This window comes from Balaenoptera borealis (genome assembly GCF_965194805.1).
Source record: "Balaenoptera borealis genome assembly, chromosome: 19".
NCBI classification, from domain to species: Eukaryota; Metazoa; Chordata; class Mammalia; order Artiodactyla; family Balaenopteridae; genus Balaenoptera; species Balaenoptera borealis.
The window spans coordinates 67,485,437-67,511,570 of NC_138878.1; the positions used below are offsets into that span (position 1 = coordinate 67,485,437).

At 48.3% G+C, this 26,134-nt stretch overlaps 1 protein-coding gene across 13 annotated transcripts in view; it reads right to left on the minus strand.

Moving 5' to 3' along the window:
- Positions 1–11,022: 11,022 nt before the first annotated feature.
- PEG3 (paternally expressed 3) overlaps positions 11,023–26,134 on the minus strand; it is a 31,158-nt gene continuing 16,046 nt past the window's right edge. For 6 of the 13 annotated variants that reach the window (XM_082367877.1, XM_082367873.1, XM_082367868.1 and 3 more), the window contains 7 exons: positions 25,132–25,611; positions 24,523–24,606; positions 23,712–23,840; positions 23,520–23,629; positions 19,676–19,778; positions 18,864–18,956; positions 11,023–18,658 (listed from right to left, as the gene is read on the minus strand). In XM_082367877.1, coding sequence (XP_082224003.1) covers positions 14,247–18,658; positions 18,864–18,956; positions 19,676–19,778; positions 23,520–23,629; positions 23,712–23,840; positions 24,523–24,606; positions 25,132–25,525 — 5,325 coding nt within the window. In that variant the 5' untranslated portion in view covers positions 25,526–25,611 and the 3' untranslated portion in view covers positions 11,023–14,246. The remainder of the gene's footprint in view (positions 18,659–18,863; positions 18,957–19,675; positions 19,779–23,519; positions 23,630–23,711; positions 23,841–24,522; positions 24,607–25,131; positions 25,612–26,134) is intronic. The other 7 variants (XM_082367871.1, XM_082367869.1, XM_082367872.1 and 4 more) reach the window with 5 other exon arrangements.

Consider the following 26,134-nt stretch of genomic DNA (forward strand, 5'->3'; position numbering starts at 1 on the left):
TTGAAATTTGCTAAGAGAGTAGATCTCTTACCAAGAAAAAGGGGGGATAACCATGTGTGGTGAAGGATATATTATTTATCTTGATTGTGATAATCATTTCACAATGTATATGGCTATCAAAACATCATATTGTAAACCTTAAATATATACAATGTTTATTTGTCAATTGTCTTTATTAAGCTGGAAAAAATAAAAACAAACAAACAAAAGAAACTAATTCAGTGGGTATCTGGGGATGTAGCTGTGGTAATAATAGCAAAAATAACTGTCATTTATGGAAGAGTAACCAGGGTAATGCATTTCTCATTTGAATCATGAAAACAACCTCATTTTACAAATGAGAAAACTGAGGTCAGGGTGTATAAAATATGTGCCCAAGGCAACATTTGGCCAGTGGGCAAAGCTGGGATCTGATCCCAGGAAATCTAGATCCAGAGCCTAAGTAGCTGACTGCTAATTTAACTGACATTTATTGAGTACATACTATGCTAGGCACCAGTCTAGGCGCTGAGGAAACAGCGAATCAAATAGACATAAATCTCTGACCTTGTGGCATTTCCTTCCTAATGGAAAAGAGAGACAATGAAAAATAAGTAGGGTAGGTGGTGAATCAGATAGTGGAAAATAGTGCTATGGAGAAAAATCAAACAGGGGGTGTGTTTGAGAAGTGCTGAAATTTCAGGGTGGCCAAGGAAGGTATCCCCCAAAGATGACATTTGAGCAAAACTCTGAAGGATCCCAAGAAACAAGACTTATTGATATCTGGAGGAGACGTGTTCCAGGCAGAGGGAACAGCCAATGCAAAGAGATGAGATGACGACATGAGTAATGTGTCTAAGAATAGCAAGGAGGACAGTGGCTGGAACCCAGGGCAGAAAACATTTGACCCTAGGAAGTCTTTTGGGGGTTTGGTCTGAGAGGGCTCCTCCACCACTTCTCCAGATCTGGCAGGCTCAGTGGAGGTGGGCAACCCTTCAGGTCCAGGCTAGAGTCACTCAGACCCAGAGAGGTCTGTGCCACTCACCCAGGAGGACTCTGCCCAGAGTAGGGGTGGGGAGCGATTCCTGTTTCCTCTCTCAGGGGTCGATTGGATGGTAGTTGCAGGCCACTGGGACTCCTTGACCCTGGTTGTTTGAGAGGGTGAACAGAAAGGAAAACCTGGGCTCACTGTGTCACCAGCCCTAACCCCCACCATGCCCAGAAAACCCCCTTTCTGGGTGTGGGGGATGTGATTGGAGATGTGTCCCCAGGTAGGTTTAATGCTCTGCTGTGTATGTCTGAAATTCTTCATAATTTCTGAACATGAGATTCCATGTTTTAATTTGGTAGTGGGTCCCCCAAATTATGCAGCTGGTCCAGGATAGATATTATTATTATTTCTGTTTTGCTGGAAATGAAAGTACAGAGCTGGTAAGGAGCAGCTAGAAAATACGAAGCTGGGATATGAACCAAGACTCAGCCTGGCTCAAGTGTGGGTGCTCTTCACCCCTGGTCTAGGTGATATTTGCCCTTAGGAGACCCATTCAGAAGGAGAGCTCCTCCCCTTCTCACTCCAGAAAACAAAGCAGGCAACATCCTGTCCCTTACCTCTTTCCAAATTAAGGAAAGGGGGTGATTAGGTAGAATAATAGCTCCCCAAAGAAGTCCATATCCTAATCCCCAGAATTTGTGAATATGTTACCTTCCATGGCAAAAAGGACTTTTACTTCTTTCCAATTTGGATTCCTTTATTTCTTTTTCTTGCCTGATTGCTCTGTCTAGGACTTCCAGTAGGATGTTGAATAGAGTGGTGAAAGTGGGAATCCTTGTCTTGTTCCTGATTTTAAAGCAAAAACTTTCAGCTTTTCACTGTTGAGTATGGTGTTAATTGTTGACTTGTCATATTTGGCCTTTATTATGTTGAGATTGAACTATCCTTGCAACCTAGGAATAAATCCCACCTGATCATGGTGAATGATCCTTTTTTTTTTTTTTGGCTGTGCCACGTGGTTTGCAGGATTTCAGCTCCCAGACCAGGGACTGAACCTGGGCCCCAGCAGTGAAAATACCACGTCTCAACCACTGGATGGTCAGGGAATTCCCTGTATGATCCTTTTAATGTGCTATTGAATTCAGTGTGCTAGCGTTTTGTTGAGAATTTTTGTATCTATATTCATCAGGGATATTGGCCTGTAGTTTTCTTATAGTGTCCTTGTCTGACTTTGGTATTAGGTTAATGCTGACCTTATAAAATGAGTTTGGAAGTGTTCTTTCCAGTTATAATTTTTGGGAGAGTTTGAAGATTGATGTTAATTCCTTGCTAAATGTTTCATAGAATTCACCAGTGAAGCCATCTGATTCTGGGCTTTCCTTTGTTGGAAGCTTTTTATTATTGATTTGATCTCCTTATTCATTATTGGTCATTTCAGGTTTTCTGTTTCATCGTAATTCAGTCTTGGAAGGTTGTATGTTCCCCTGAACGTATTTGTTTTTTCTAGGTTGTCCAATTTGCTAGCATATAATTGTTCCATGGTGGGTTTTATGATACATATGTTTTTTGCATTTCTGTGGTATCAGTTGTAATGTCACCTATTTTATTTATAATTTTATTTATTTGAGTTTTCTCTTTATTCTTAGTCTAGCTAAAGGTTTGTCAGCTTTTAAAAATCTTAAAAAAAAAAAAGCTCTTAGTTTCATTGATCTTTTCTATTGTTGTGTATTGTGTTTGGAAAAGATACTTGATATGGTTTCCATCTTCCTAAATTTGTTAAGCCTGTTTTGTGGCCTAACATATGATCTATCCTGGAGAATGTTTTGTGTGTGCTTGAGAAGAAGGTGTATTTTGCTACTGCTGGATGGCATGTTCTATATGTCTCTAGGCCTATTTGGATAGTGTTGATCCAATCTGCTGTTTATTTTCTATCTGGATGATCTATCCATTATTGAAAATGGGGTATTGAAGTCCCCTACTATTATTGTATTGCTACCCATCTCTCCCTTCAGCTCTGTTAATATTTGCTTTGTGTATTTAGGGACTCTGATGTTGGGTACATATATAATTATTATATCCTCTGTATGATTTGACCCCTTTATCATTATATAATGACTTTCTTGTGACAGTTTTTGACTTAAAGTCTACTTTGTCTGATATAGGAATAGCCACTGCTGTTCTCTTTTGGTTACCATTTCATTTACATGAAATATCATTTTCCAATCCTTCACTCTCAGCATATATGTGTCCTTAAAGCTAAAATGAGTCTCTTGTAGGCAATATGTATTTGGATCATGTTTTGTTTTGTTTTCTACCCATTCAGTCACTCTATGTCTTTTGAATGAGGAATTTAATCCATTTACATTTAAAGTAATTATTGATAAATTAGGACATATTATTGTCATTTTGGTAAATGTTTTTTGACTTTTTCAGTAGTTTCTTTGTTTTTCTCTTGCTGTCTTCCTTTGTGATTTGATGATTTTATGGAATGGTCTGTTTTGATTTCCTTTTTCTTTATATTTTGTGTATCTACTAATTTTATTTGTGTTTATCCTGAGGCTCACATAGAAATCCTATAGCTTTGACAATCTATTTTAAACGGATAACTTCAACTGAACACAAAAACTTTATACTTACACTTCCTCCACCACCCCCACACACTTTGTTATTGATATCACCATTTACATCTTTTTATATTGTGTATCCATTAATAATTTATTGTAGTTATAGCTATTTTTAATGCTTTGTCTTTAAACTTTTATACAAGAATTGAAAGTTATTTGTGCACCATCATAACAGTATTAGAGTATTCTGTATTTAACTATATACTCACCTTTACCAGTGAGTTTTATTTTCATATGCTTTCATGCTGCTAATTAGTGTCTTTTCATTTCAGCATGAAGAGCTCTTTTTGGCATTTTTTGTAAGGTAGGTCTAGTGGTGATGAACTCTCAGCTCTTGTTTGTCTGGGAAAACCTTTATCTTCCTTCATCTCTGAAGGAAAACTTTGCCAGGTATAGTATTCTTGGTTGGCAGTTTTCCTCTTTCAGCACTTTTGAATATATCATCCCATTATCTCCTGGCCTGCAAAGTTTCTGCAAAGAAAGCTGCTGACAGTCTTACCAGGGCTATCTTGTTTGTGGTCAGTCTTGCTGCTTTCAAAATTCTCTTTGTCTTTGACTTTTGAGAATTTGATTATTTTGTGTCTTGATGTAGAACTTTTAAAAATCAACCTATTTGGGATTCTTTGACTCCATGAATCTGGATGTTCATTTGTTTTGCCAGAACTGGGAAATTTTCAGCCATTATTTCTTTAAATAGGCTTTCTTCTCTCTCTCTCTCTCTCTCTCTCTTCTCCTTCTGAGACTCCCATAATGTGTATATTTCTTTGCTTTATGAAGTCCTATAAGTCCTTTATGATTTCTTCATTCTTTTTCATTCTTTCTGCTTCTCTGACTGGATAATTTTTAAAAACTGAAGTATAGTTGATTTACAGTATTATATTAGCTTCAGGTGTACAACATAGTTATTCAATGTTTTTATAGATTATATTCCACTTAAAGATATTAGAAAATAATGGCTGGGACTTCCCTGGTGGTGCAGTGGTTAAGAATCCGCCTGCTAATGCAGGGGACACTGGCTCCAATGCTGGTCCCAGAAGATCCCACATGCTGTGGAGCAACTAAGCCCATGAGCCACAACTAATGAGCTCATGTGCCACAACTACTGAAGCGCACACAATACCTACCAATAGCCTAGGGCCCGTGCTCCACAACTAGAGAAGCCACCACAATGAGAAGTCCGTGCACCACAATGAAGAGTAGCCCTGACTCGCCACAATTAGAGAAAGTCCAAACTCAGTAACGAAGACCCAACACAGCCAAAAATAAATAAATAAATAAATAAATAAATAAATAAATTTATATATAAAAAAAGAAAATAATGGCTATATTTCCCCATGCTGTACAATATATCCTTATTGCTTATTTTATACATAGTAGTTTTTATCTCTTAATCCCATACCCACATCTCACCCCCTCCCCCATCCCCCTCCCCACTGGTAACCACTAGTTTGTTCTCTATATCTGTGAATCTGTTTCTTTTGTTATATACGTTCATTTGTTTTATTTTTAAGATTCCACATGTAAGTGATAACATAGAGTATCTGTCTTTTTCTGTCTGACTTATTTCACTAAACATAATACTCTCTAGGTTCATCCACATTGTTGCAAATGGCAGAATTTCATTCTTTTTTTATGGTTGAGTGGTATTCCACTGTATATATATATATCACATCTTCTTTGTCCATTCATCCGTTGATGGGTACTCAGGTCACTTCCATATCTTGGTTATTGTAAATAATGCTGCTATGAACATTGGGGTGCATGTATCTTTTTGAATTAGAGTCTTCGTGTTTTTCCAGATGTATACCCAGGAGTGGAATTGCTGGATCATATGGTTGTTCTATTTTTGATTTTTTGAGGAGTCTCCATACTGTTTTCCATAGTGGCTGCACCAATTTACAATCCCACAAACAGTGTACTAGGGTTTCCTTTTCTTCACATCCTCACCAACATTTGTGATGATAGCCATTTTGACAATTGTGAGGTGATATCTCTTTGTGGCTTTGATTTGCATTTCTTTGATGATTAGTGACGTTAAGGATTTTTTCATGTGCCTGTTGGCCATTTGTATGTATGTCTTCTTTGGAAAAATGTCTATTCAGGTATTTTGCCCATTCTTAAATTGGGTTCTTTGTTTTTTGTTTTTGTTTTTGTTTGATGTTGAGTTGTATGAGCTGTTTATATACATTGGATATTAACCTCTTATCAGTCATATTGTTTGCAAATATTTTCTCCCATTCAGTAGGTTGTCTTTTCATTTTGTCAATGGTTTTCTTTGCTGTGCAAAGTATTTGAAGTTTAATTAGGTCTCATTTGTTTATTTTTGCTTTTGTTTCCTTTGCCTTCGGAGACAGATCCAAAAAAATATTGCCGTGATTTATGTCAAAGAGTGTTCTTCTTATGTTTTCTTCTAGGAGTTTTATGGTTTCCAGTTTTACATTTAGGTCTTTAATCCACTTTGAGTTGATTTTTGTATATGGTGTTAGAGAATGTTCTAATTTCATTCTTTTACATGTAGCTGTCCCGTTTTCCCAGCAGCATTTATTGATGCTCCATTGTGTATTCTTGCCTCCTTTATCATGGTTTAATTGACCATAGTGTGTGGGTTTATTTCTGGATTCTCTGTTCTGTTCCATTGATCTCTGTGTCTGTTTCTGTGCCAGTACCATGCTGTTTTGATGACTGTAGCTTTGTTTACTGAAAATTTTGAATCACTTGCCCCTAAGTATGCTAATTCTTTCTTCTCCTTGATTAAGTCTGCTTTTGAACCCCACTAATTAATTTTTCAGTTCAGTTATTGTATTCTTCAGCTCCAGTGTTTCTACTTGGTTCTTTTGCTCGTTTGTTTCTCTTTGTTGATATTCTCATTATGTTCACATATAATTTCCTTGGTTTCATTTGGTTGTCTACCCACGTTCTCTGGTAACTCACTGAGCTTTTTAAAGATGATTATTTTTAATTCTTTGTAAGACAGTTCACAGATTTCCATTTCTACCATGTTGGCTACTGGAGATTTGTTTTCTTACTTTGATTGTGCTGTGTTTTCTTGATTATTCATGTTCCTTGTAGGTTTGCTTTGTTCTGTACATTTGAACAAGCAGCTACCTCTCCCAGTCTTTATGGGCTGGATTTGACTTAGAGAGATCTTCACCAGCTAGCAATTCTCAACTTGAGGCAAGAGAGAAGCCAACACTTCAAGGAGCCCTAGTTGAGTCTCCAGATATATGACTATAATGCATGAGTGACCGTAGACAAGACAGCAGAAGATCCTAGCTGGGTCCAATCCAGTCTGCAGAACTGTGAGCAAATGTATGATTGTTGGTTGTTATTTTAAGTCACTAAGTTTTGGAATTGTTACATGACAGGAGATAATCAAAATAAGCAGTGACCGACCATATTTCTACTTGTTAATTAGGGCCAACCTCAGTTATCATCATAATCTTCTTTTTGCCTATTTGTCTAGTGGTCGGAGAGGGAAACCCAGAAGGCTAGGGGACAGTCTAGCTCCAGTTATATGGAACTACTGTGTCTCCAGCTGTACAAGTTCCCTTGGGTAGTAAGAGTTCTAAATCAACAGACTCCCTGAAACAAGAATTTGGAGAGTGGGTAATGAGATTCAATGGAAGGAAGTACACATCTGTTTTCAATTCTTTGTTCCTGGACTTTTGTCTTCCAACTACGGACAGTAGGTTTGGGGCATATATCACATTTGGCAAAACAGCTTTCCAAAGTCAGATGGTGGTTTCTCTCATCAAAGACCATGGCTTAGTTTTCCTTAGGATATACCTAGGATGTTTTTTAGGGATTATACAGGTGTGTGGGATATAAATCATGGGAAGAGAATTCCTTGGTTAACAGCAAGGTATTGAGGTTCCATTAATGTCTCCGATTCTTCACTCCTCTCTGTCATGTGGCTTTAATTCCTTTCCTAAAGGTGGAGTATATTCCCCACCCCAAGTGACTTGCTTTGGCCAACAGAATGAGGTGAAAGTGACAGTATACTAGTTCCAAGTCTAGGCTTCAAGAGGCCTTGGGTATTTTCACCTGTTCTCTTGCATTTTGCCACCACCATAAGGAGGTGGTCCACTAGTCTCAGGAGGATGGGAGTTGTTTGAGTCTCCCAACCCCAGCTATAACTAGCCGACGTCAGCTGACAGCCAGCCAATCCCCAGGCACGTGAACAAGCCCAGCCAAGGTAAGCAGAGCCATCTCACCGATCCTGAGCTGATCCTAGGTGTGTGAGAAATAAACATTTACTGTGTGTCATCGAGGTTTTGTGGTTGCTTGTTCTGAGCATCATTCTGATGGATGACTGCTACATATGGTACCTAAGTGGTGTATGAAACACACAGTAAGCCCACAGATGTTGAGAAGAGGCTGGTGGGGAGGGAAAGGAAAATCTAAATCCAGAACACATCACTGTTCCATTGAGGATGAAACATTGCCCTCTCTGCGATGAAAGGGGCTTGGTGTGGTCAACCTACCCCCAAGATGTCTGGCTGTTTGGAGGGTGGACATAGTACCAGTCCTGGCTTCATCCTCACTCGTGCCTTCCCAGGGGAGGAGTGAGTTAAACCAAGTGAAGAATTAGGAAGGTACAACTAGGAGATGCAGAGCCCAGTTCTCAGGAGCTGGCTTGCCTGCAGACAGCATGTCACATCTTAATTGCTGTTCACCTTGCAATGCTCCCAACCCCAAGGATGAGTGTTTGTTTAGATGCAACATCCACTGGTCCTTGGAAGGTTTGTTTATCAACAAATGGATTATCTCTGTAAGGCACAGGTGTTATGTTTAACAGAGTCCTTCCTCAAGGGTCCCTGGACTCTAGTGACATTGTCTGTCTATAAACAGACTCAAGGACGTTGTGACTCCAGTATGGTGGCCCTAGTCAGCCTCTTTTGGACTTAGACTTTGGCTTATTTTGCTATATAAATCCTTTGCAGGGGCATCACATCCATGAATCTGTGTCAGGACTCCCATCCCCCCCAAGATCTGATTACACCAGCCAGGCTTCCTCTGAGAAGTGGCCCCCTTTTCAATACTCAGGTTCTTCCCATTGCCAAGAACATCAGAGAGCATTTCAACGGCTGCCCCTCCCTCGGGCAGCCCCCTCGACTTCCTCTGTGTGGGATGGAAGTGGTGAGTGAGGAGTGTTTTCAAGGGTTTGGAGCTTCAGGGTGGTCTCACTGTTTCCGAGTCTCCTAGACCCACCATTCCGATTGCCAGGATCGTGTTTCCCTAGGGCTGCCCCACCTTTTCACATTGGGAATAGGGCAAGGCTATGGGTTTAACTGACCAAAGTCAGAGCCCTGCAGGTTAAAGGTGTTTGTAGAAACCCACCTGTACCTCTGATCTCGACACTCTTCATAGTCTTCTTTTTTTTTAATTGGAGTAAAATTGCTTTACAGTATTGTTAGTTTCTGCTGTAGAACAAAGTGAATCAGCTATATGTATACATATATCCCCTCTGTCTTGAGCCTCCCACCACCCTAACCACCCCCCAATCCCACCTCTCTAGGTCACCACAGAGCACAGAGCTGAGCTCCCTGACGACATCCTTCATAGTCTTTGGATTTGTCTGTGACAGCTGCTATCAAGCCCTTCACCCCAGGAAGCAGATGACTCCAGATGACCGACCATGGGCAGTACTTAAATATTTTACTGCCACATGCCTTGGTCTTTGAGTTTCCCATTCCAAGGCCCAATACTGAATGTTTCCAAGTATCCCAATTTCCCTCAGGGTTTATTATCTCCAACCCATTCTCTGTATCCATTTCTGTATCAGTTAGGACTCTTTTGGGTTATAAATAACTAACTATGGCCAAGTAAAGCAAGTAAGGAATAGCCTGGAAGGATAATGGGTACTCAGAGAATCAAAGGAAGAACTAAACAATCAGGCCTCAGGAAGGACAGTTACCAGAACAGCTCTTGGCTATCTCTGTAGGAGGAACTCATGTATGGTCAGGGCTGCCATTGGGATGACTTGTGTGTGCACTTCTGCTCAGAGAGCCTGATTGGCACAGGGCTCAGCCTTTGAACAGGGAAGGGGCAGGGCACTGTGGCATTCCCACAAGACTCGGTGGTTCCCAGAAAGGGGAAAGGATTTGGGGCTGCTGAAAACAGCAGAACACTACACCAATAACAAAGCCAGCTCAAGCGCAAGGAGGATTATTGTAATGAGGCAGGAGTTCTTAGGGAACCCAAAGGTAGGCAGTTCAGCCAGGATCCCCAAGGCACTGGGGTGGGTGAAGCACCAGGAACCAAGCTTCCCTCTGGCACGTGGCCTTGTTCACCAGCACACCCAGCCCCAGCCTGTGTGACCACCCAGGTGGCCCTCAGTCCAAGTCTGACTGGACACGGGGAACCCATGGGCACCAATCAGCTGAGGCCAGGGAAGGGTCAAACCTCAGGATATAAACATGGCAGGGGCATAGTTACCCCTGCAAAGTGAGGTGCGGGTGGAGAAAAGAATTCCCTAAGTGCCCGTCAAGCAACCCCAACGACCCTCACTTCCTTCCCTTCCTAGACTTCCTTTCGTAGTCTTAAAAGAGAATTGACCCTCGCACCCTGACCGACGCTGGTGCCCCTTACCGTAGAAGGATCACCAACACTGTGACCACCCTTGAGTCAGTCAGGCACCACCAGGGGTAACCATCTAACCTCACGGAAGAGTGAGGGACGGACACTTTAAAGAGACTCCAAACCATAACAGCAACATGTTTTCTATGTTACGGGGTCATTCTTGTTTGTGTTTGAGAGAATATTATATTTAAATGAGATTAACATTTTAAACGCAGACTCAAGTAACTGAAACATACTTGTTGCGGTTATTATCAAGTTTAAAACACTATTGGAATATACGTTTTAATTTTATTCATGCAGTTAAAAATGTGCGATCGTGTAGTACTAAAAGATCCCTTAGAAGTAACTCTTGAAATATGCAATAATTAAAACTGGAATAAGATTTGTAAACTAACCCTAAAGGCCTAAGGAGACGCTAAGTTTTTGGATTTTTAACCACCCCAAACACTCAAAATGGACAAAAGAAGAGACTGAGAAGTATCTTATTTTTAACTTTTATTTTTATTGTTGACACTATTACAGATAGATAGAACGACCACAACCATATTAACAAACCAAAAACCTGTGCACAGAAACAAGATGAAGAAAATATATGAAGATGTTAACCACAGTCTTTGGATGATGATAATATGGGCGAGTTTCTCTTCTACACTTCTGTAACTTCCAAGTCTCTGTAATGAACACACACCGTGTTTATAATGGACATACACGTAATAAAGGTAGGTTCCCAAAACAGTGAGAAAGCCTGTCCCAGGAAACCGAGACAAAATACTTAACTGTAATCCCACAATGACCACACACCATTTCCTCACTGCTTTGTGTGTCTCTTCCCATCTTTGACCCTCTGCATACTCATCACAAACACCGCAGTCATCAGACTGTGCACAGGTCAAGGTGTCAACAGCAATGGTTGTTGGGTGTCGGGAATATGGGTGAATTTCTTTTCTTTTGCTTTGCTGAATCTCCCCGAAGTCTGCCATGAGTATGTACTATATATGTAATGGAAAAATACATACGTAAGATTTAGTACCAAAACACCAAAGATCATTCAAGGAATTTGAGACAAAATGTTTAACCATAATCCCACAACAACAACACTCTTTTAATTATTTTCCATATTTTTTTCATTTTAGACTTTATGCACACATACTCAACACTGTCATGATCACAAGCTTGTGCACTGACATGAGATGGAGAAAATAGATATGGGGATATCTATTTGACATGAGATGGAGAAAACAGATATGGGGATATGGGCGACTTTTCTAATTTATTTTGTATTTTCCAATTATTCCTCTGGGTACGTATTATGCTTGTAATGGAAACAAACATAATAAACTTTGTTATCAGGACACTACTATAGGGAACATCTGAAAACATTAAGATGAAAGTGTTTAACCATATTTCCACAAAGGTAACAGTTATTCTGAGTACACATTTTGACACAGTTATAATCATAAACCTGTGCACAGAAACAAGGATGAACAATATAGTGAGGAGTATATCTGTCTTTGGATGGGGGGGTATATGGATTTTTTTTTTTCCTCCACTTTTCTGTATTTTCCAAGTGCCTGATAATGAGTTCAAATTATGTTCACAATGGAAACGTGATTATAAACTTTTTAGTAACACTACGATGAAGAACATTCAAGGAATTTAAGAAAATAATGCTCGACTATAAGCCTACACCACCACCACCACAACAGCTTTTGACTATAAGCATACATTTTTAAACAGTTATAACTGTAGTATAAATATAATTCTGTGTCCTGTTTTTTCCACTTAGTATCCCGTAAATATATTTCCATGTTGCTACATAACTCTCCATGATTATCATCTTTAAACAGCTGCATTAGGAGTCCACCGACAAGTTCCCTTAATTGTCCTCCTATTTTTGGCATTAAGTTGTTCCTAATGTTTTACTAACCAAAGGCCAGAACGGACACCCTGACATTTGGCAAGTCGCTTTCTGAAGGGTTCTACCAGTTAATACTGCCAACACTGATGAACGCGGGTTCACCCCACCCACGCTGACGCCGGCCCCCACCTCAGGGGTCCTCCTCTGAGGCCGTGCCCCACTGTCCCTCAGCTCTCCCAGGTGTCCAACCTCGGGCCTTCTTATGCAGCTGGCCCTCGCCTACACCATGCCGTCGAAACGGCCCCTTCTTCTCAGAGGCCCAGGATATCCTGCTCATTCATTCTGCCCATCCTGGCCTTCCCATCCCTGCTCCTGATGTTGCTTCCGTCTGCTTCCTCATCCTCCTAGGTCTGGTGACGGTATCAGGACTCCCTTCTTTGGCTTACTCCTTTCTGCTTCCTGCTCTCACCCTACCAACCTCCTTCGACTTTGGAATTCCTTCCAGCTGCGATACGCTCTCCCCGAGCTCTAACCGTGCGGACCTAGGAGAGGGAGATTTAGACACATTTCCCCAGCAGGTACTTTAACTTTGCTCGCCCAAATAATCTAGCTCTTATCTTCTGCTCCCTTAATCTACCAGATCCTCTTTTAAACATTTTTTTTAAATTTTAAATTTTTTTTTTTTTCCAGCCAACTCAAAGCCAGAAAGATTTCTTAATAGTCATTATGCGAGGGGCAGGGAAGCAAAGGGAGCACAGGTGGTCCACAGAACAGGACACAGGAAACCTCGAGCTGGGAGGTCGACTTGTGATCACACGGGAAACCGAGGCGACTAGACAGACATGACACTCTGAAGGATAGGTGACAACTGCTTATTTAGGGGGCCACTCTTTAAGAGGAAGGGACAGATGGCAACGAAACAAATTAAGGCTGCTGGGGAACCTGAGTCCATGTTAAGCTTGAGTTGACTGTAAAGAAAGCTTTTTTTTTAAAATGCAAGTTAGACACGGGGTTGAGGGTCAGACAGGTAAAGACGAGAATTAAGTTTCACGCTAGAAAGCTCTAAGGATACTCGCCCCTGGGCGCCCAGGGTGCAAAAACTGAGTTGTAGCGGCACACACGGACGAAGCCCTGTTGCTACTTGTCGCTTAAGGCAGGGAGCGCGCAAAGGGAGTGATGAGGCGGCAGCCCTGTCCTAACTTACATGAGAGCCCCCGCGGTTCTCAACCTCGTCAGGCACGCGCGCGATCTAGGCATGGCTGCAACCACTCTTGAAAGGCAAAGACGCAAGATGCACAGGGAGAAGCCTCAGCTTTTGTGAATTCGCTATCCAACAGACATCAAGTTGGTTTACGAACAAATAACAAAACTTGTAACTATTTTTTGCATGAGAACCACTGCAAAGTACAAGGTGGCAACCAATCAATTTGGGGTTACAAAAGGCCAATCCACGTATCGTAAAGGCTTACACAGCATTAGGTTCCAAAGTGTTAGTGTAGACGAAATGGCTGAAAAGGAAGCTCCAAGTACTTCCCCTTTCAAACAGCAAAGCGGAAAAGACATTTTATCTTTCATGCCTACACCTTTACAGGAATATTTAAGAGTAAGGAACAACACAGTCAATTACTCAAAAAAATATGGATGGGATTCAAATAACGCACAATAAATCTTTCTAAGGATCTAAGATGCTTACAAATATATTCTAATTTGTTGCTCTCTTCCTCCTCCAAAAAAAAAAAGAAAAAAAATCAAAGAGTACCAGGTCAGGAAGGTACCGCTGCAAGTGTACTGTAACTGGATACCGTATTAAGTCCAAATATGAACACTGTTTGCTATGATTCGCTATTTTACATACATCTCAGGAAACACTCATTATATATAGGTTTCAGGAGTGTCATTTACAGATGGAGGCGACTTCTGTAGCCTTGAAAGCCCCTCCAGTTTTCCGTCAACGCAATTACTCGGGTGGAAGGTAAGATGTGCGCTATGGCTTTCCCACATGCATACGCCTATGTCTGATGGGGAAGAGCTACGTCCGAAGGAGTCTCCACCTTCAGTTTCTTTCCAGGCTGAGCTGTCTGATGTTCAAAGTCAGGTGTGTACATGCCAAGGGAAGCCTCCTTCCGACATCATCGTGGGTTGGTTCCAATTCTCTGTGGTTTAGTAAGGGTCCAGTCCTAGTGAAGGTTTTCCAACCTTGACACCCGAGTCCTCAGCCGGTGTGGGTGTTCTGGTGCCTGGCCAGGGACAGGCGGTCGGTGAAGACCTGCCCACAGACGTCACACTTGAAGTACTTGTCATCAGCCCTGCCGCTGTCACTGCTGCTGGTGCTGGCGTGCTCGGTGTAGCGGGAGCTCTCCCCGTAGACGCTTCCGGCCTCGAATATTATCACCCTGGCGTGCGTTTTCAGGTGCTCACCGTAGGCCGAGTTGGAGGTGAAGGTCTCTCCGCACTCCCTGCAGTCGTAGTAGGGCTCTTCCACTTGGATCTCCTGGTCGTCACCTTCCTCTTCTGGGTCCTCGACCCCCGCCCCATCCGGCTCATCCGCGTCTCCCTCTGGCTCTTCGGCTCTTTCCTCTGGGTCTTCGATCCCCGCCCCATCCGGTTCATCGGCCTCCCCGCTGGGCTGCTCGGCTTCCCCGCTGGGCTCGGCCGCCTCCCCCTCCGGCCCCTCGGCCTCCCCGCTGGGCTCGGCGGCCTCCACGTTGGGCTCGGCGGCCTCCACCTCTGGCTCGGCGGCCTCCACCTCTGGCTCTGCGGCCTCCACGTTTGATCCCTGGATCCGCAGAACTTCCCGCGGAACGAGGACGTTGGCTTCAACTTCCTGGGCGGCTGCTGCTGCTTCCTCTTCCTCGAGGTGCAGCTTCTGATGCTTCGTGAGGACTGTGTTGTGGATGAAGGACTTCCCACAGTCCTTGCACTCATAGAAGGGTGAATCCCTCTTGGGGGGCTCAGTGAGGAAGGAGGTGTGGACAAAGGTGGCCCCATAGTCATAGGGCTCATCCTTCTCGTGAATTCTCACGTGCTCCCGAAGGTCTGCCTGGCTGAGGAAGGATTCTCCACAGGTCTTACACTCGTAGTGCTTGTCCTTGGCCTGGTCTCTCTTAAGGTCTGTGGGGGCCGAGCCTGGGCTGACCGCATCTGTGCTTCCCTGGCCCTGCTCTAGCAGGTCGTCTCCAGCGTGGACTCTCATGTGTTCGTTAAGGACAGAGCCGTGGATGAAGTCTCGTCCGCACACTTGGCATTGCAGGGCCGTCCCAGCAGGAGGACTCTTCTGTGGGGCCCGAGGCCGCTGTGGGCTAATGACCAAGGGCTGCATAAAGGGCTCATCATACCTCCTGTGGCCGTAAAACTGGTCTTGCTCATGGATTTTCTGATGCTCGAAAAGGAATGAGCTATGAACGAAAGATTCCCCACATGCCGGGCACTCATAAAGCTGCTCTCCAATGTAATCTTTCTGATACTCACTGACAGAATGGGTGTGCATCACAGAATGCGCGTACTCGCGGCTGTCGATGAGGTACTCTCTGCCGTGAACCTTCTGGTGGTCCTTGAGGTCTGCGCGATCCACGAAGCCCAGCCCGCAGTCCTTACACCCATAGATGGTGTCTTCAGGCTCATCCGGCTCGTCTAGCCCTTCCTGCCGAGGCTCTTCCTGTCGAGGTCCATCAAGGCCCACACCCTGAATCACAGAGTCTCCAAACAGCTCCCCACCATGGAATTTCTCTCGGGCATAGATTTTCTGATGTATGCCAAGGCCTTCAACAGTGACAAAACACTCCCCACACTCCTTACATTCATTGCGGATTGGCTGCTCAGCGTAACTGGTCTGAGCTGGTGGTTCAGCGTAACTGGTCTGAGCTGGTGGTTCAGCGTAACTGGTCTGAGCTGGTGCTTCAGGGTAACTGGTCTGAGCTGGTGGTTCAGCGTAACTGGTCTGAGCTGGTGGTTCAGCGTAACTGGTCTGAGCTGGTGCTTCAGGGTAACTGGTCTGAGCTGGTGGTTCAGCGTAACTGGTCTGAGCTGGTGGTTCAGCGTAACTGGTCTGAGCTGGTGCTTCAGGGTAACTGGTCTGAGCTGGTGCTTCAGCGTAACTGGTCTGAGCTGGTGGTTCAGCGTAACTGGTCTGAGCTGGTGCTTCAGGGTAACTGGTCTGAGCTGGTGCTTCAGCGTAACTGGTCTGAGCTGGTGCTTCAGCGTAACTGGTCTGAGCTGGTGCTTCAGGGCAACTGGTCTGAGCTGGTGCTTCAGCATAACTGGTCTGAGCTGGTGCTTCAGGGTTACTGGTCTGAGCTGGTGGTTCAGCGTAACTGGTCTGAGCTGGTGGTTCAGGGTAACTGGTCTGAGCTGGTGGTTCAGCGTAACTGGTCTGAGCTGGTGGTTCAGGGTAACTGGTCTCAGCTGGTGGTCCTGCATAAGCTGTCTGCACTGACTGGTCCGCGTAACTGCTCTGAGCTGGCTCTTCAGCGCGACTCATCTGTGCGGACTGGCCCGCGTAACTGGTCTGAGGATCCGCGGAGGCTAAGCTGCGAATGACAGATCGCATGTAGCTTTCACTTCCAGAGGGCGTCTTTCTATCGTGAACCTTCTGATGCTCAGTGAGGTCGGAGCTATGAACAAAGGACTCTCCACACTCCGGACATTTGTAAAACTTCTCTCTCGGGCGAAACGTTTGAGGTTCCCCAAAACGCAGGGCGTGGATCACAGAGGTCTCGTAAACCCCGCGCTCGATGTTCTTCTTCTTAGCACGGGCCTTCTGATGCTCGCGCACATCAGACTTGGGCACACACGGTTCACCACCCTTCTTCCATCCACTGGGGCCCTCCCCAGCGAGACTGTCCTGAGGCACGGTGGGGGGCGCGCTGTGGACAACAGAGCCCTTGAAGGCGTTGTTCTTGCCCCCTGCGCAGGGGCTCTCTCGGGCGGGGGTCTTCTGCGGCTGGCCACGAGGGTCTGAGCGGTAAGCGGAGCACTCCCGCTGCTCGTCACAGCCAAGGAGCTCACTTCCACCACGACCACGGGGAGGCTTGAAAGCGGCTAGGCTGTGGATGACGGACCTCTCATACCCCTTTCTTTCAGAGCTACTCTCCCCAGCGTGGACTTTCCAATGTTCGGTGGCACCCGAGCTCTGTACGGTCGCCTCTGCGATCACTCTCGGTTTGCTGTGACTTTTCTGAGCCCCAGGGAAGGCTGAGCTGTGAATGAAAGGCCTCTCATAGGGGTTCCTCTCGCAGGACAGGGCTTCCCGGCTGTCATCAGGATTGGAGCTGACAGTGAATGCCTTCTCGTCCTCCTCGTCCTCCGGTGGCCTTGTTATAGTGTGACTCTTCTGAGATTCGGGGAAGGACACACTGTGAATGACAGACTTCTCGTACCCCCGGCCTTCAAAGAGGTTCTTCCGAGAATGAATTTTCTGATGCTCGATGAGGTCTGAGTTTTGCCTAAAGGCATCCCCACCATCTTTGAAGTCGTAGGGCTTCTCTGCTGGGTAGGTTTTCTGGCGTCTTTTAAGGGACTGACCAGGAATGAAGGTTTCCTCACACACTTTGCCCTTGTTTTCAAATGGGTTTCCTCGGGTGTGGACCTTGTGGTGCTCTTTCAGGGATGCGCTGTGATGGAAGGTCTCCCCGCACACCTTGCACTCGTACATTTTCTCTTTCCCATACATCTTCTGAAAGTCGTTAAGTGTTGGGCTGGGTCTGAAGGCTTCCCCACGCTCGTTATCTTTGTCATCTCGGCCATGGGTTTTCTGATGCTCAATCAGAGCGGAACTATGAAGGAAGGTCTCCTTGCACACCTTGCACTCGTAGAATTTATCTTTCCCGTATATCTTCTGGAGCTCACTGAAGGTTGGGCTGGGCATGAAGGGCTCCTCGCACTCCTCGTCCTTACACCTCGCAAGGCAATCTCTAGCGTGAGCTTTCCGATGCTCGGCCAGGGCGGCGCTCTTACTGAAGGGTTCCCCACACTCCTTACATTCAAAGCGTTTCCCTCCGGTCTGCCTTTTCTGAACCTCACTGACGGCCACACTATGAAGAAAGGACTCGCCGTACTCGTACAGGTTCTCCCTGGTGTGCGTGATCTGATGCTCCACAAACCCTGAAATCACGCTGAAGGACCTCCCGCACTCATCACACACATAGGGCGTCGCCCCAAAGTCGAAGGGCTGCGACTGGGGGACGGGCGGCGCGCTAAGGCTGCTCCCACTCGCGGCCTTCCTCACCTCGCTGCGCTCAAAGGGCCGCTTCCTTGCACCACCTCTCCGACCGTGCGCGGAGCCCTTCCCGTCTGTGTCAAAATGATAGCGCCTTTTTCTCTCAAGAACTCTCTTTCTGGAAACAAGGTTTGAGTTCAGATTAAAGCCTCCCCCCCCAAAGGCATTCCCTTCGTGGCCCCTCTCCTGAATCACCGACTCCCTCTTGTTGAATGGAACTTCCTTCCAGGCACTGTCTGGCCTCCTGGGGAACCTCTGCAGCCGATCGCTAGGTTCCCTTGCCCTTCCCGATTTGGAGTTGCGCGAAACGTCCTTGATGAACTTTTCCATTATCACCCCGTGGGAAGATTCATCTTCACAGATCCCCCGCCGATGGGCTGACTTTTTGGTTTCAGGCATAGTTTTCAGACCTGAAAAGAAATCCCAAATGTAAGTGCTCCCTCGTCCCTGTACTTGTGCAAAGTAACACTGGGACCTCCGTGATGGTGGTGTGAAGATAAACTGTAAAATGCTTGTATTTCTGTGCATCAATTGTGTATCATCATGTAACAGTGTGTACGGACGGCTGCCATCTCACTGGTGCAAGCGCCACTCCGCAGGGCCTCGCGCGCTCACCTCGACTGGTGCTCGGGTAGGCACTTCTCTTGGACCTTGACGAGTGGCCCTGGGTCATGTGCGAGTGGCCGTCGTCCTCGGCAAGCTGAACCCCTGTCCAGAGGAAGAACACAACATCTCACACTCGAGTTGGGGACCAAGACTCATCACTATCAATGATGTCTGTCTTTCTCTCAGCCACGAAGTGTGAAGGGGCCCATATTCAAGCCCTATCATGTCTTCTACTTGCAGTCTCATTTCCTTAGTATTCATTCCTTAGCCTCTGCTGGTCTGAACTTTAGTTAATTCTCCTGACTCCACCTAGAAGTTTGCACAAAGACCTCCGAGTGCCTTCTAAATTCAGTGCGTTCTTTTCAGTCTTCCCCTTCTCGTAACCACCTCCTCAGTCCTGACATCCTTTCACTGGGCTTCCTGGCTCTCCTCCTACTCGTGCCTGTTTTCCCCACTTGTTCTCCAAACACGGGAGCTCCTCAAGGCTCCACTGCCCACACAACACTCCTGCAGAGCCAACCGCCTACTAGGACCTGAGCCAGATGTCTTCCAGGGGAATCCAAACTGGAACTTGGGACCCCATTCGAAATATTTAAGTTTCCAGGGTCAGCACCCTTGGGGGCAAGAGTCGTCTCCTGGGCTCCCTGACCCCACACCATACACTCTTCCCCCAAAGCCAGAGGATTGGTAAAACACAGCCTCATCGTTTACGCCTCTGCTGGCAGCCGCTCAAGGGCCTCCGACCCCCTGAGTCCACACACGCTGCGGACCCCGACTCCCTGCGGCAGCCTGCGGGGCCGGGCTGGGGGCGCAGTGCTCACCCAGCGAGAGCAGCTTCCGGTAGTTCTCCATGTTGTCCTGAACCGGGTTCTGGGGCTTCCGGTCCTCAGTGAGGGCCACCACATCCTGGTACGACACTGCATCCTGCAACAGCAAATGCACACCTCTCCTCAGGGGAGCTCACCCCCGTGGGCGACAAGGACAGGACGACGCTGGCGGCACGGCAGCCACACACGCGCGCGCACACGGTGTGCAGCAAGTGCCCACACCACTCGGGGTTCCGAATGACCCAAGTCAGGTTCTACCAGGGACCTACTTGGCACCTACCTTGGTGCTACACTCTGAGGAAGCTCCCAAAGACGGAGGACACATATTCCTTGCCCTCGTGCAGCTTATCATTTGTTTGGAGAGAAACAATCAGAGAACAGTAAACAATAAAGTGGGGTGCAGAGAGTCAGTGCTAAGCGGCTTTAGCAGGGGGACAGCTCAGGGTGGGCTGGGACGGTGAGCAAAGACCGCAGAGGCCGTGGGTGGGGTGCTAAGTGGTGGTGGGACTCCGGCCCGGATGGGGGTGGGGTGGTGGGGGTGGGGTGGGAAGCTTCAACAGGCTCAGTGTCAACCGCACACAGCGTTTCCAGACACCTGGTCAGCAGAGTGACCAGCCTCCATCCCCAGGCCCGCTGTGTCCTGTGTCCACCTCCGCCGTACACTGTGGCTACTCCGTGGGCCCTTCTAGGTATGGACAAGTTCCGAAGAACCCGGGGGTGACCTTAAGCACGGAGCACCTTCCTCTCCCAGCTGCCTCCTCTGCTTCGATGCACACTCCCCTGCAAAGCATCTTAGGAGTCCCCACATCACGCGGGAGAGCCTCCCGCACAGGACCTCACAGGACCTCTTCTCACTGCCGCACTAGAACGTCACTAGTTTCGGGGAGTCGTGGTCCCAGGGAGCCTGGAGACAGACTCAAGGAGCAAGGTGGAGCCGTGGGAAGCCCTCAGGCTGTGGGGCCAGAGAAGATTCCAGGGTCAAAGGAGCTTATGCACCGTTTACGACCGAGCAACCCTGGGAGCAGACGTCTTTCCAAACCTCAGGTCCTTCATCTATGAAACGGAGAGAAGGGCATCAGCCTGCCCTGTAGCACTGTGGGAGTGGATGTCCTGCGATGTGATTTGTTGTTTAAGCATGGAGAAAAATGGTGTAAAGGAAATGTAAATTGTTGTCACTACTGAACTATTATGTAAAGATATTTTGATATTAAATTTGCTACAGTTCTGGGAAGTGGCACAGATATCACAGCCATGCGCAAATGCAGCAAAAAAAAAAAAAAAAAAAAAAAAAGACAATCAATCAGGTGCATCGCCTACTGAAAAAGATAAACAGGCACAGGCACTGGGGTTTAAGAGGAAAGCCTCATTTGTAATACAACTGCCAATGTGCAGTGATTAGAAAGCAAAAAACCACCACCAAAACTAAGCAGAACTTCAAAAATGAAAACTCTTACAAGGCCAGGGCTGAGGATTTTTAGGACAACACACTACAAAAGATCAGGAAGCACTCACTGCAAAACCGCCTGGTCCCACCACCGGCCAGAAAGCTAGACTGCACCCTTTCTGGTGGGAGCCCATCTCCTCCCGTCAGTCTCCTCCCGTCAGAGGGCGGCTCCCCAGAGCGGGCACCCCGCTGTGCTCGGGGGCGACAGTGCCTCCATCCTAAGGCCTCAGCCCTGGATTATTGCAACGCAGGAAAAGCCCGCTGGGAGCACAGATGTATTTGCGGTGGGAGAGGGAGGGAACCAGAACTCCTAACTTGGGGGCTGCCAGAGAGCAGATGAGGTCAAGAACCCGGGGGACTGTGGGTGCCAGAAGGACACCATCCCTGGTGCTAACAGACCCCAAAGGGCAATGGCAAAAGGGGAGGGGCATTTTTCATATCTTTCTCTCCGTGTGCCTAATCTGAGTAACATAAATGTAACATATGTTAAATTTTGGACTACGTTGTCGCTAGGAAAGAAAAATGCTGCTTTGACTTAAATTAAGTTGACCTATTCAAGTGGGTAGCCCTAAGCAGTTGTTTTCTTTGCATCTGTGATCAACCACGGATCTAAGGTGGCACAAGCCGCCGCCACGCTCCCCGTGACAGATGCTGTCCAGAGAACAGCACCCACACTGCTGCATCCTCACATGACCTACACACACGAACAATGCATGCTGAAGGAAGATGAGAACGTTGTTTGTTATTTCTATGACACCAAGGTAGGAGGAACCAGTGGCTCCCAGACCTCTGGACCACACACAGGGGACCAACGCTTTCCAGTAGCGAGGACGGGCATTTGAAAAGCAAAATAAGACAATCTCACTGCCAATCTGCTATCACCTTCATTTCATAAGAGTACTTTAACACCCCCAAATAAGGACACCCGCAGTTCCTGTTTTCCCTGAAGATGAGTGAATGCTTGGTCCCAGGCTCACAGAGCAGTTAACTGGAAACCACTGACGTTCATCACTTCGTGGGGGCAAATGCACACTAAAAAGGTTTCTTCTTCAAAGTTTCTACAATTTAATGTTTTTATCTGGATTCCTAAAATTCGGTCAATTTGGTTTCTCCAAGTAAGAAACCAAAATTAGTGACAAACTAAGTGTGTCCCACACACAGGGGCCTCTCCCTGGGACAAGGTCATAAGGCACATCTGGAGCACCGGGGTCACCTCCGACCCTGCCCACCCTCCACATCCCCTCCCCCGTCGGTACTGCTGCCGCAGAAGCTCTGCTTTCAGTAACGGGATGCCATCCCTCTCCTTCTCACACACCTGCGCACTCTGGCTTGCCTCCAGGACACAGGACAAATGACAAGGGTTTTCCGGGTAGAATTCAGAGCCCTCTGTCACCTGACCCCACCTTTCAAACCCCACCCCAGGGAGCACCGTTACCGCATCTCGGGGCACTGGGGAGAGACTGCACCTCTGCCCTTGCATTCCACACACTCTGGCTTTCATCTGGTGCCGCTTCGGGGCTTGCGCCGGGCTCTCCTGAACACCTGGGATCCCCCGCCCCAGGCGGCACCTGGCCAGCTGCTCCTGTCCCTGTGACAGTCCGCTACCCTGGCTCCTCCTTAAGAGCGAGCTGGATGCCAGCGTCAGGCACAGCACCTCTCTCTACAGAGACTCCCCGCATGCTTGCTGAACACCCTCCTGTTACGAGACAGGAGGCTCCCAGGACGGGCCCCGCCTGGTCACCCCCGCGCGCCCAGGGCCGCGGGCCCCGCCCCCTCCTCCACGCTGCCATGTCACACGTGACCCTCTCTCTCAAGGCCATTGATGCCCACAGCGCCTCCCTCGTGCCAGGCATCGCACTGCGCACTCTGTACCTACGTGTGACTCTCACCCATTCCTCACAACAGCCCGCCCACTTCACAGACGAGGAAACCAAGGCTTGGCTTCGCTAATGGTCTGAGGCTGCACAGCTAGCAGGTGACAGGGCCGGGCTCCAGACCCAGCTCTTCCCGGCCCCGGGGCCCTCTGCTCTCCCCCCTAGTCTGCTCCGTGGAGGTGCAACCTTCCTGGCTCCCTACTGAGGACGAGAAACCCCTGCCGGGTCGATGGGCTTCCCTGGCCCAGGAGGAGCAGCCGCTGCGGCCGGCCCACCACATGGCACCAACGCTGCGCGGAGAAGCGCTCCTCTGACCCCGTGGATGAACGAGAAAACAGGCAGCAGTTCCCCAGCCACCAGTCACCCCTGGGAACAGGCCAGGCTCCTGGGGAGTCGCTGGGGCTCTCCCCAACCCAGGCAGGATTCTAGTGGGCAGATAACTCAGCCTCTCGGAAAAGAAAGGCCTCTCTGCCATGAAATGAAGACAGTCTTCCCAGAATGAGAGGAGACCTCAGCCTACCTGCGACCTCGTCTCGTAATCCATCACAGAGCCCCGACGTTTGTGCTCTCTTTCCTTTGCAAAAGCCACTTTCTCCATCAGAGGAAGGGAAAGATCCCGCTGCTGAAACCCTGCAAGACAAGAGGCGTCATGCCGGAACAAGGCACCGTCAACCCGCCACGCGCACGGGGGAGCAGTCGGAGGAGGACCTACTGCTCCTGGGGCTCCGGGCGTACGGCCAGCGGGCGCGGGACTCCAGGTCCCTGCTTCTGCCCCTGCGCTGCTCCCGCTCCCGGGCTCGCTCCCAGTCTCCGTCCCAGTCCTGGGCCCAGTCCCGGCCACCTGAGGAAGCAGACATTTCAGGAGCTGACCACGTGCCCGGACACGTGTGCGCTCACACGCCTTTGGAAGGGATGCTAGGAGACGGATCCCAAACCGGGGTCCCAAGTGCAACCCGACACCCGGGCCCCGGACCACTGTTTCTGGGGGCCTCGCCTAGGTGGGCCTGGTCTCAGTCAGGGCCAACGCTGAGCTGAGGGGCTGGCTCCCCCTTCAGGCTCTCCTGGTCTCCCAGCTCCCACGTGGTCAGGTCCACGTTCGGAAGAACGGACTGCAGGCCCTCCACCGCCTCGCTTACCCCGGTCAGTCTTAACGTGCACGTAACTTTACCCCAAAGAAATGAAACACCCACCTGCCCCAAAAGCAACGCTCCTTCAAAAAGTTCACCGAAGAACCTTTAACAAATAAAACAGCTTTGGAGGCAAAGGGGTGATGAACTCTGCCCCTCCTGGGAGGCTGTGGACACAACCTGAAACAGCCTACTGCAAATTTCACACAGCTTTAAACGTTTTCTCTCATCGTTAAGAGAAACAGTTATATTTCACTCCACACACGTGTCTGCTTTGACGTAAGAACGACTCCTTCCATCCTCACTTGAGTTCCTTCCCCCTCTGACCTCTGAGCAGCAGCCCTGCCCCAGGGCAGTCCTGCGCGGCCTGGACGGCGCGGCGACCGGGCTACTCACCGCAGCAGGCGGCGTGGGGCGGCGGGGACTCTGCTGCCTTCCGGCTCATGCTGCCTTCGCTGTGGGCGTCACTGCTGCTGTCGTCTGAGAGGGCACCACACATGACTTAAGGTCTCAGCCGTGCTCGCCGGTCCCCTCTAAGTAGCCCCCCCCAGGTGGCCCCCGCCCCTTGCTGCAGCGGTCAGACCCTCTCGCCCCTCCCTTCCGCCCCTGCTGGGCAGGAACGAGGCTGTGACCCTCCCGATGGCAGTGGCAAGTACGACCTGCTGGGGTGCCCCCTGCCCCCGCCCCGGTTCCACAGAGGGGAGCCTGGGCCGGGTCGCGGTGTGTGCAGGCTCCCTTCCTATCGGAGGCCCACGGTCTCCTTCCCTCTCGCATCCTAACCAGGAGGGAGTCTGCTCCCCGGGGACACGGGGCACCGGCCCTCATTAGGCTGTCACAGCTGGGGAGGGAGGTCCAACTGGCACGTCGTGGGCAGCAAGGCCGGGAGGCCACCTATGTCCTATGGCAGGGCAGTCCCCCACCCCCCGCAAAGAGGATGATCGGCCTGGAACATCAGGGGCGCTGTGCGGGGCACCCCAGGGAGCTCCGCCTTCCTCTTCCGCTCACCTTCCGGTTCGTACATCTCCTTGTAATCTTCCAGCAGAGTAACGAGCTTCTCGCAGTTGTCCGGCTTTTTTGCACGCACCCAAGGCTTGATCTTTTCTGGAAGGATGGTCAGGTACTGCTCGAGGACCAAGAGCTCGATAATCTCCTCCTTGGTGCGAGTCTCCGGCTGCAACCAATCGAGGCAGAGGTTTCGGAGTTTGAGCAGGGTCTTCCGAGGCCCGACAAATTCCACGTAGAGGAAGTTCCGAAACCTCTGATGAAAGAATTCAGAGTCAGTGGCGGCTTCTCCTATGGCGGCATCCGGCTCCTGAGACAAGTCACTGTCTAGCTCACACAGATTTGGGGCCCAAGACCTCTTGGGTTTGGTGGCAGACAAGTACTTTGGAGGCAGCATCTCTCTAAGGAAAATTTTCACTGGAGGAACCCAACATGAGTCAACAGGAAAGACGCGGCAGCCTGGGACAGTCAGTACTCAGGGACCTGCGGATCGTAAGGAGACATACACATGTCCCAGAAGTCGAGGACCAGGCAGCAGTGTGGGGCTGCCCGACAAGGGCACCAACAATGCTTTGTGAACAGGCCAAGGGCAGAAGAGAGGCACCAAACCCCAACACACAGACACATGCACAGGCAGGCGTTCCAAGCACCACGCACACCCGTGTGAGGCGTGAGCTCTGCTACTAACCGGCTCTGACCCCCGGCCACTCGGTCCCTGTCCTGCAGTCTGTCCCCTTATCTCCAAAATGGGACCAACAGAGCTACAGCCCTTCTACAACTGTGAGGCTTTAAGAAGCCAATACCCCTGAAAGGCCTAAGCACCCAGCACACGGCACACGGGGATGCCCCAGGTGCTGGCCATTACTAAAAAGGGAGGTCGATATTTTTTCTTAGCAAAAACGGGAAGGGGGTCGTGAGGGGCTCAATCCTGCCATTTTTGAGCATTTCTTCCCCTAACGTGGCTGTTAAAACAGCATACAACACGTGAAAGGTAGAAGACCACATA